The following is an 11318-nucleotide window of genomic DNA, read 5'->3' on the forward strand; positions in this document are numbered from 1 at the left end:
AAGGGGAGAGGGGCCAGCGGTCGACTTTGTGGTAGGAGACATTTTCTATTGTGGGTGAATTTAAGCATTTCTTCAGACTTAATTAAACTTTCCCATTAAATGAAAAAAAAAAGGAATAGTCAAAGGTTTTGGGGTGAGAGCGTGAAAGCCTCTTAGAGGAGTTGGCTGACATCATTTGAACAGAACAAAGCGAAAGGAAAGCTGCCTCCTCATTCAGGTGCAGTGAGAGCTGAGTCGCCCTCGTGTCAGCGGAAAACGGACGCTGAGCTCACACAGGCTTATTAAAATCTAAATGAAAACTTGCAGTTTCTCTTGACAGTCTTCCAAAGGTTTCTATTTTTCTCATGATGTCTGAATTCTCCCTGAGGACCGTCTCACTAATCCTCCTGACATCCTCTCTACCTTCCAGAGCCGGCCTCTATTTAAAGACTGGTTTATTACATATAAGGACAACACTGTCTCTCTCTCTCTGACTCTCCAAGCACTTTGTTACTTCGTCCTCATCCCCGTCCATGTCTCTCTTTGGTCTTTATTTTACTGCAGTGTATTACTGGCAAACTGAAGGCCAAGGGCATTAACGTCTCCACGTCCCTACCTGATGAAGTCCTGGATTTTGTCAGACGGCATCCTCTCATGTCCCATCAGGTCCAGCCTGCAGACAGACGTCCCCTCTTGTTCAGGAGGACGACAGACTACACGCATATGGCAGCAACTGTGGTCCAGGGAGTAGACGAGCAAATGTACCATGTGTTATATATGGGCACAGGTGTGTATAAAGCTTCTCGGCAAGCTGACTTTTGGATAAAAACTGGTAACGGAGGGTTTAGAGTCCTTTTAAAGATGAAACAACCGAAACAAAACATTGTTTTTCAGTGAGAGCTGGTGGGAGGATTCGAGCCTGGCACTGTTTCTGCTCTGAATGTTGAGTCAGATCATTTTAGAATTGCAAAATGTCCGTTATGAAGGCTCTGTGAACGCCGGTCTGGAATAACCCCTGGCAAAAAACTGATGTCAGCGCTTTGGAGGATGTTCAGTCAGTTGTTTCAGAAATCACAAGAAACACCCTTTTGTTTGACAGTCTTTGTAAAACACACAATGAAAATACTAAATTGTTACAAGTGATCATGTTTTCTGAGATTAAGCCATGAGAGAAAATATAGATTTCCTGAAAACAGATTTCCTGTTGCATCTTCTCTGCCTTGTGTGTCAGCTTCAGTTCATTGAGAGCCCTGATGATAAAATAATTGGGTTTTTTCTGTGCAGCAAATTAAAACATCTGACTGAGTATCTTCTGATCCCATGTTTTATTTTTTGCCAGTGGTTGCAGTAATCATCTGTTAAATCCCACTTATTAGACAGCTTTTCATTATTTATTAATCAGATCTTGATGTACTCACTTTGAACCTGCTTGTCATAATAATAATAATACATTTCTTTAATTGTAATACAGACCCAGTTGATAAATTGGAACATTACTCAAAAGTCAATTTATATCAGGAACTTACTAAGCGATTTCATTATTTAGGTAAATTACACACAAATGGATGTTTAAGAGCTTTTTTTTTTATCTTAATGATTTCACACTCAAAAATAATGAGAGCATATTTAAAAATAGAATATTACATTTAACCAATAAAACTATATGTACTTTTAAAAACAGAAACGTGCATTTAGTGAAAAGTATGTTTAATACCCGCTTAAAGGTTGCTGTTTTCAAAACGTCCTTTTAATCTGACAAACAAGCTTCATTGAATATTCTGTGGTGTATTCTAATTTATTGAATATGACTGCAGTGGGTTTACAATACAAAAATACTAAGGATAATTCATCTGGAAAAAAAAATAGTTTTGAGGTGAACGTTGTTAAACTTAAATACAAAGCTTTGCTCCTTTAATGGTTCTTCAGTGTTGAATATTGAGTGTTTATGTCTCATTAGTTGTTCACCCTCATTTTCAAAAAGGAAAATGTTGTATGAAGTTCAATGATTGTATACTCAACTTTATATTATATATTCAACACATACGTTTTCCAAATCATCTCAGATAACTAACATTTTGAAAATTAGCTAACTAAACATCCCAAATCTTTGATCTTTGCCATCCAGATGAAGGTTGGTTGCACAAAGCGGTAGCCATCAAAGGTCAGCTGCACATTATCGAAGAGTTGCAGCTGTTTGAAGAACCAGAACCTGTTACCAACATTCTACTATCTACAGAGCGGGTAGCCAGTCTCACCGTCTTAAATAGTCAAAGTTGAAGATGACTCACTATCTCGTAATACTTAAGTCCTATTTTTTCCCTCCTCAGACAAGTGTGTACATTAACTCCCCATCAGGCGTTGTTCAGCTGCCTCTGTCTAACTGCGAGAGGTACACTTCCTGCTATGACTGCATATTTTCCCGGGACCCTCACTGTGCCTGGAGCGGAGCCGAGTGTGTGGACGTAATGACCCAGTCGAACAGGTGAGTGTTGAAATCTGCCAGTGTGCGGTTGGATCAGGTGACTGAAGGTAACCTTTCATCGGCCTGATCTCTAACCTGATGTATCACTGCACCCTGTGACAATGACAGCTCCCAGAACAGTTGCGTAATCAGACTGCTGGCAGAAACGTGACTCTGGCTGTAATCGTAAACGCATCATGCAGCTGCATATTTGGAGCGTACTGATTTATGTGGACATGTAAGCTTTATTGGCAGAAACAACTTGATTCAGGGAATGAGCAAGTGCCTTGCAAAATAATTCATTCTCCTTCAACATTTTCTGTACATTTTCAATGTGGCAGTCCAGCACAAGATTATTTACAAGTAGGAAGTAGAAGGAGAATGAAATGAAAATCTAAAAAGTGTCGTGTACAAATCAAATCACATTTTTTTCTGATACCTCTAAATGAAATCAAGTTGGATCAGTTGCCTTTAGAAATGATCTAATGAGTAAAAACTAACACTCCATCAAACAAACTTGAACATGTAATTTTTATGGTGGCGCATGGTGATGGCAGCAACATGCTGTGGGGATGGTTGTCTTCAGCAGGATTTGGGAAACTGGTCAAAGCTTACTTCTGAAACTTGTTGGAGACTGAAGATGACTGGAGATTAAATGTACAGTTGGAGCTATAGTGAGAGATTTCTATTCACATGCACTCTCAATCCAATCTGACTGAACTCAAGTTGTTTTCCAAAGAAGAAAAGACAAGACAATTCTGTCTCCAAATGCACAACACTGAGATATATTCCCTCAAAGACTTGCAGCTGTAAAAGCAGCAAAGGCTGGTTCTGATATCCATGTCATTTCATTTAACAACTACAGTACAGACCAAAAGTTTGGACACACCCTTCTAATTCAATGGGTTTTCTTTATTTTCATGACTATTTATAAGGCAAGAAATCCCACTTATTAACCTGACAGGGCACACCTATGAAGTGAAAACCATTTCAGGTGACGACCTCTGGAAGCTCATCAAGAAAATGCAGAGTGTGTGCAAAGCAGTAATCACAGCAAAAGGTTGCTACTTTGAAGAAACTAGAATATAAGGGGTATTTTCAGTTGTTTTACGCTTTTTTGTTTAGTGCACATTTCCACATGTGTTATTCATAGTTTTGAGGCCTTCAGTGTGAATCTACAATGTCAATAGTCATGAAAATAAAGGAAACTCATTGAATTAAAAGGTGTGTCCAAACTTTTGGTCTGTACTGTATGTGCTTTTCTTACCTTTATTTATCATATAAAAATGTGTTCACGAGGTTGTAATAAAACCATCTGCTACCTTTTATCTTTCTATTGTGCTTATTATTATTTTTTCTCCTCTTTCACAGATCCTCTTTAATCCAAGACATCCAGCATGGCAGAACGGGGTGTGAGAACACAGGATACGGTATGCAGAAGTCTTATCTGATGCTTATATAAAAAGAAGTTTGCTTTAAACATCTAGACATAGGATTAAAAATAGAGAATATGAGGCTCAAAAGATGCACAGTTGTCATCGGATGGCGTGAAGGCCTCTTTGAAAGTTGATTATATGCACAGCGTTGGTAAAATCCTCTCCTCCCTTCTTTAATCACATCTTTGCTGTCTACGGAGAGAAATCTGTTTGATATTCAAGGCAGGCGAATGCCTTCTCCCCATTTATCAATTTTCACTCTGATGAAATGTAGCATCTTCTAACTCCTCATTCTGTCTCTGTATGGGGTAGTATGATGCCAGAGATTAAAATGTGTCTAATTGAACATCATGCCACGATACCCCTGGACATTCTGTGATAAATATGGTGAATGATAAATAATTAGTATGTGAGTCAACGGGTTAGTTAATGTAATTTTGTGAAGTTAGATTCTCCTCAAACTGTGTCACATTAAACCACAAGCTTCTGTGTATTTTATTGAGGTTTTATGCGATAGATCAACATAGAAAAGTACATATCTGTGTAATGCCAATAAAAATGAATATAGAAAAGGTTGTAAATAATTTTGAGTGTGCAATTTTTTACTAAAATGGAAATAAAACTTCGTTCAAAACTGATTCCTTTACATCCTTACAGGAAATTTTTTTTATCTCATACGTGTGATTTAATTAAGAATCTTGGGGAAGAATGTTGCTGCTTACAGGCAATTTCAGTTAAATGAAGTTCAAAATATTTGAGCTTGACAGAAGAAGGAACATAAATTTTAGTCCTCACATGTGCAAATCTGGTGGTGACATACCCCAAAGGAGCTAAATATGAATGCATGCCACACTTTGCAGATTATTAAAGGACAAAGGACATGAATGCTTTTACAAAGCACTATGTAACAAAATGTTGATTTTTCAGATGTGGCCCAGCGGAGCCGTTCTGTTCGGGTCGGCGATGACGTGCTGATGCAGTGCGAGCTCAACTCTAACCTGGCGACTCCATTTTGGACCCTGAACGGTGGCGAGGTGCAGGGCTACGACCTCAACTCCGGCTTCAGGACAGGGACGGATGGCCTGCTGATCATCGAGGCCCGGCAGGACCAGAGCGGCCTCTACACCTGCCACGCAGTAGAGAACAACGTTAAAGTTGCCATAGCAACCTACAATGTAACAATTAGCCTGGATCTGCCTCTTCCTCCACCCACAGAGCGAACGCGGAACTTTGTTGCCACAGTACCAGGTACTGAGCATCCCTCATCCGACGGGGCGCAGTCACTCCTCCTGCTGTCCCCCAAGAACATGGAAGCCATGTATCTGTCCCTCATCACCATCCTCGGTGGGCTTTGTGTGGTCCTCACTGTTGTGCTTGCTTACGTGGGCTTCTGCTTGCGGGCAGACCAGAGAGGGAAATACTCTCTGCGCGCCGCAGCCGCAGCGCACCCGAGCAGCAAGCGGAGCAGCAGGTGCAGAAAGCAACACAGGAACTCCACCCACATGGAGCTGAAGACCGTCTCTAGCCATTGCAATGGCGTCTGTAATGGAGTTTCCAAGCTGCATAACGGAGACATCCAGGACGAAGGCTTTTTGCAGATCGTTCCTGGTGAGGCTCAAACTTTAGCGAGTAATGATCCTCCTCCCCCGGCGCCTCCTCTGCCTCCCACACCACAGCACACGTCTCCAGAGTGTGACTTCCCCAATGGGCTGTCAGCCACGCTGCCCAGCGTTCTGAGGCGGATGAACGGAAACAGCTACGTGTTGCTGAGGCAGAGCGACTCAGAAAACACTTCGCCGCTCTCTCACTGCTTCTCCGAGGAACTCAACAGGATCTTGGAGAAGAGGAAGCACACTCAGCTGCTGCCCAGGCCGGATGAGAGTTCAGTGTAGAGACATGCGGCTCTCTTGTTGAATTTGGGCTCTTACCCTGTGCCTGTCGCGTTGACCCCCTCATTGCTATAGCTTAAAGCAATGAAAGAGTCTCATTTCCATAATTTACTCTGGATTATATTTGACAGCTCTGCCTTTTGAGCTAATGAGCCGTTTTTGTCTTCTGAATGACCAAACCTTCTCAGTACACTAGAAATGAAAATGAAACTTCCCAGTGAAGGTCAGAGCACAAAGAAGGAAATAAAATGCAATCTACCTCACCTCTACACTGCCTGAAGAGACGTGTTGTCAAGACCGCAGTCAGCTCTGAGAATCAGTGCTGGAATATTATGGATCTGTGAAGAACAAAGCAGGACACACACTGACTAACCAGCAGTGGAGACACAATGGAATATAAATATAATTGAAGAGGGAAGTTTGACCATAGGACAGCTAGCAATGCTTGTTTTTACATGAGCTACTGCACAGATGGGCTATGCATTTTTAAAACATGACATTCACTAATTAGAAATATAGATGTAAATGGAAATGATAGAATTTCACTCTCAGGCTGCCCTTACTGGTGGCCCTTAATGTCTGTCATCTGCTTCTTGAGTAAGTCTGATATGCAGTTGTCAGACTTCACCTTTAACCTCGTTCATTTGCCCTCCTGCACTGTAGCCTTCGTGACTCCAGCTTGTAGCTGATTGCATGGATGGCACAACAAGGGGAATTTTCCCATCGGCTAATGTTGTGTCTGTCTGTTGGGGCCAGAGACCAGCTGGAGAGATGGTTGAAAAACACTGAGGACAGCTGCATCATGGGAAACAAGCACAAAGAGAAGCACCAGATGAGTTCAAACTGTTTTTAATATAACATTCAGTAAGAAAATATTAGCAAGAAATGGTTGAAATATTCAAGATTTATTATTAATATTGAAAATTAACCAGTTTTTATTTAGCATCTGTGTTTTGATAACATTGATGGTATATTAATGTTTTCGTAATTTATTTATCTGTGAAGGATCAAATCTATATAATAACCTTAAACTTCCCAGTGTCATGATATAATAAAAAGATTTAAAACAAAAAGTACAACAAGCCAAATGTAAATTTAAAACAGTGTTAGCATAAAAAAAAGAGCTGCCTGGTTTACACCAGCTGTTTCTGTCCGCCACAGCGTCTCATGTCAGAGGTGCAAGCGATCTGCAGGGGGTGTGTATTGTTGTTTTAGCCGCTCGCGCAGATCTCCATTTTTGCAACAGTTTGCACGCATGTGAGTGGTGTTCACCAAACTTGAAGAGCAGGAAAGTAGTCTGAAAGCATGTTTGTTTTAGCACATTCATAGCTGAACATAAAGAAGGTTCACTCAAGATTCAATTTTCCGCTATTCCAACTGACACAAGCAGAAATATTTTCAAGCAAATGAAGAATTTGTCTTTCTTTTAAGAAAGAGAAGATGTAGAAACTTTCTTTCAGATAGATGGACAGCAGTGCACAGCAGTGGATGGGGGAAAGACACCAATACATGGTTCTCTGTTACTTGCAGCTGGAAGAAAACACTAATGCACTTTCTCTAGCATGACATGAGAGACAAATTTAGCAGTTCTCTACTTGTTTAAAAACCTTGATACTGGTAACCAGCCCCGGTCTTCTTTCTTGCATCATTCATGCATGTCAAGAAATTACTACAAAATGTCATCATGGTAGTAAAATCGTCCATACTGCTGGCAGATTTAGGTTTAAGTAATGTTTTTATTTTATCTACATGTTTCGTCAGACTGAATGTAATATTAATATGTTAGAGTGACCCAAAAAGCTACTCAGTAGCTATAAAAAGGTTTGATATATTCAATAAAAATGACTACAGAGAAGGATGTAAATAATTTTGAACATGCCATTTTTACTAAAATAGAAATACAACTTTTTTCCAAACTGATTCCTTCTATATTCTTTTGTTACCTCTTAAGATATTTGCTATGAAAAACACATTTCTTGGTTGACTGAAAATCATTATTAAACTAAATCTGCCAGGGTTATGAATACCATCGGGCTTAAATATATTTGCTAACACATTCAGACATTGTAATTATTGTAATATGTGAAGTTCTTGACATATGATAAAAGGTTTATTTTTAAACCTACACTCATGTTTTTGCCCGTTTTTTATAAAAATGTTTCACTATTATAAACTCTACTAAAGAAAAACACTGTAGTGTTCTATTGCATCTAGGAAAGCTCAGTTGGCATGGAGTTAAGTTTTGATGGGAAAACTCAACAGTATAATTCTATTATTCCTGTGCATTGGACACTGATGTAAAACACGAGCAGAGGATGTTTCTGCCTTATCGTTCCTCGCCAGTGCAGCAATGCATGTTGCGGCTGTGTTTGCAGGACGCTGTTTGACACAGCGACCCTAAAGGAAGCCCAGCCACCGAACCGAGCCTGAACGCACCACTGAGGCAAGCCTAGCATGGGATCGCAGCGCAGAGAGCTACAGACTGCAGAGCACCGAAGCAGCCAAGGTTCATAGCTCTGTTGTCTCACCAGCTCATCTCCCACTCAGGGCGCGCCGCCAGACAAGCACTTAGAAATATGGACTGAGGAATTAAGAGTCGATGATCACAGCAAACACTGAGAGCAAAATGTTTCTTGAACTGGGCCGCTCGTGTGAAGGTTCTGAGATTCTCTCATATATAAACGGCTGCTGATGTCTGCTTCGGTCGAACACCTTATCAATAAGGACAAAATTACAGCCTAACACTCTAGGTAATAAAATATAATGAACACTGGCGTTTCATTTCTAGAAGCACATTACATTTAGTTTTAAGTTATGACTCAGATAATGCACCTCAGCTCTGTTGATCAATGGAAAGATTAATACATTGTGTATCGTGACACAGATATGGTCATTATCCCATTCAGTCTCCCCGGTTTTGCTTTCCTTCTCACTCAGCTTGTGCTGCGTCTTCTTCTGTCAGAGCGCAGCAATAATTAGGCATTCGTCTTGTGACGAGTGGAGCTCACCAGAGAGCAGGAGCTCTCCCAAGACATTCACGCTTTGCTCCGCTCTTAAGTTTCCAATTACTTTCTCATCCCCTCGAGCTTACAGTCTAGAGTTTTTATTATTCTAAAATGAAAATGTACAAACAAGTACACATGAGTCCTCCCCCCACCCCCATCTCCCACAGATAAGCACGCAGCAGTTTTATCAGTTCGTCCTCGTGTTTTTTGTGTGGTGGATGAAGCTGCAGAAACCATGGATTAAATTATTTGCACTATCTGCTCTATATGTTGCACAACCATCTTTCTACCAATAGGACAGCACTTAGTGACATCTTATAACATTTCACAAAGTTGGAACACAAATCTTTGACCAGTCCTCTTTGCACAATCCCTGCTGTCTGCTCTCTTGCACTGAATCCTCAGCTAACTCCAAATGTTTTCTTAAAATTTAGATGAAGAAACCGAATCATCATTTCAAATGTAAGATTTTCTTTAGCTTTGGTTGTGCTCTTGCCTTTACTTTTACAATGTGTTGCATTGGGTAGCTGTATTATTTTGTTTGTGTTTTGACAAGACTTTGGATGATGCCATGCTTTGCCAAGCACAATTCTTGGAGATCTGAGCGCCTGAGCGTTGATCGGAGTCATAACAGGAGAGACACTCAAATATTGAGAGGCTCACTGACCTTATTCCAGAGCACAAAGCACAAACTGATGTGGTTTTGTTTTGTTTGTCAGCGCTTGTTAGGCAGGTCTGATGCCAGCTGCATAATTCAGAGAGACCCGACTGACTCCAGGAATATCTTTCTGTTGGTCTCATTTGCAGATGTGATGAATACAAAGAAGTCTGTCTCCCAACCTGTGTCAGAGGGCAGCACTGGCAGCATGGATGTTCTTTTTGCAACGATCTTCAACACCATGGAAGGATGGCGGAGTCAGAATCAAGCCTCTGTAAGGGCCACAACATAAGAGTTTAAGCTTCAGCTTCTGAAAAGGTTTTTCCTGCAGCGCATTGTTTGTCCAGGCTGCCGGTCTCTGTGTGCAGAGCGTGTCCTTGAATCTGTTAGGCGCATACTTATTAAACTAAATGCAAAATGTAATGACCTTTTCTCACCCTTCTCTCACTGCATGAATTATGTTCAAGCAGTGGTGGTTGAAGACGAGCAATGATAGCACATGTTAGAATTTGAAAAGTGAAACGGTTCAAGTTTAAATGTGCACTGTGATCCTATTTAATTATAAAACCAGGGGGGAAGGGGTTTTAAAAATAAGAGCACAATTATTTTGTAGTTTTGTATATTGTATGTTTTGTTAGAGTTGTTAAAATGTCATGACACACTGTGTTGCGCAAAATGTGATAAATAGAAGCAATTTAACAGAAAGCATGCAAAAATACTTCTAATCTAATAGTAGAAGAACAATAAACAATATTTTATGAATTTGTCACTTTATTCCTAATGTCATACTAAAGGGTTATTGCAATTTCCTTTTCACTTTGTCTTTTTAATCACTGTTTGCATGTTACACCATGTGTGTGCACACAGAAAACTCATTTTCTGAACTAACACAAAGAATAATGGGGCAGTGCTCTCCTTCACATTTCATGCACCACAAAATTAAATAAAGATTTATACTTAAATCTCCTCCTCTTCTCATTTTTATATGTGTGCACTTTCTGTCTTTTGTCTTGCAGAAGTAATAAGACGAATCAAGCCTTTTTCTTGTGAAAGCTCTAGCGGAGAGCGCAGCCTGTAAACATGATCAAATGCCCCAAACGAAAAAGCGGAAAGGTGTCTGTATTGTAGCCGCCCCAAGTTCCCAGCATGGCACACAGACGGAAAAAATTTGTTGGGCTCTTCATGTCCCCAAGCTGGGTCAGAGCCAGCACAACGACATTGGTAACAAAACCCACCCAGGCAGTAGAAAAATCCTCTGACGGCATTAAAAATGGAAAATTTTACATCAGCTTTATGCAGCTATCATGAAGAAGCTTCTGTTTTTACTATCAATTAAAATCCTTTTGAACTTTCCTGTCAGAAATGTCACCGTCAATGAGTAAAAGCCCCCAGACTCTTTCATCATTCATATAACCTTTCCTCACGGTCCTGAGAGGGAGTTTAGCACCCAGCTTTAACATAACACCTCAGGTGTTTTGTTCACCCAGCAGAATGACAAAACACCCAGAAATAGGAAGGACACGTCATGCACACAAGGCCATTTCCACCAGTGCCAACTCCCTGCAGGGACTCCAGCTTGACATGTGATTAACAAACTCATGGCTGGTCACTTATTTACATAACACTGTCTTGGTTTGTGAGAATCTACAGGGGCGAAGCTTATTTTGCTTTGCCTTGTACATTTTGAAATGTACAATCTAAATAAAAATGATCTGCTCCTCTGAGTCTTGTGGTTTAGGATGTAACTGTCTTATTGCACAAGAAAAACTATAGCAGGAGAGATTCAGTGCAGCTTCTTCAGTCTGAAAGGAAAATAGCTGGTAATAAGTGAAATGCCAGAACATTTTGCTATTCCATTCAATTCACTTTGTTTATGTTGCACTAATTCCC

The 11318-nt window shown here is 40.4% G+C and overlaps 1 protein-coding gene across 3 annotated transcripts in view; it reads left to right on the top strand.

Annotated features, from left to right (window-relative positions):
- LOC114138252 (semaphorin-4G-like) overlaps window positions 1-10394 on the top strand; it is a 33311-nt gene extending 22917 nt beyond the window's left edge. Inside the window, exons 11-16 of one of the 3 annotated variants that reach the window (XR_003594177.1) lie at window positions 544-766; window positions 2105-2220; window positions 2307-2461; window positions 3812-3870; window positions 4804-8271; window positions 9578-10394. Coding sequence is in view for 1 of the 3 variants with exons in the window: in XM_028007391.1 (XP_027863192.1) it covers window positions 544-766; window positions 2105-2220; window positions 2307-2461; window positions 3812-3870; window positions 4804-5768 (1518 nt within the window). In the remaining 2 variants the exon portion in view is untranslated. Of the gene's footprint in view, window positions 1-543; window positions 767-2104; window positions 2221-2306; window positions 2462-3811; window positions 3871-4803 lie in introns of all 3 variants that reach the window. The other 2 variants (XR_003594178.1, XM_028007391.1) reach the window with 2 other exon arrangements.
- Window positions 10395-11318: the final 924 nt, after the last annotated feature.

The sequence above is a fragment of the Xiphophorus couchianus genome, chromosome 22 (assembly GCF_001444195.1).
Source record: "Xiphophorus couchianus chromosome 22, X_couchianus-1.0, whole genome shotgun sequence".
NCBI lineage: Eukaryota > Metazoa > Chordata > Actinopteri > Cyprinodontiformes > Poeciliidae > Xiphophorus > Xiphophorus couchianus.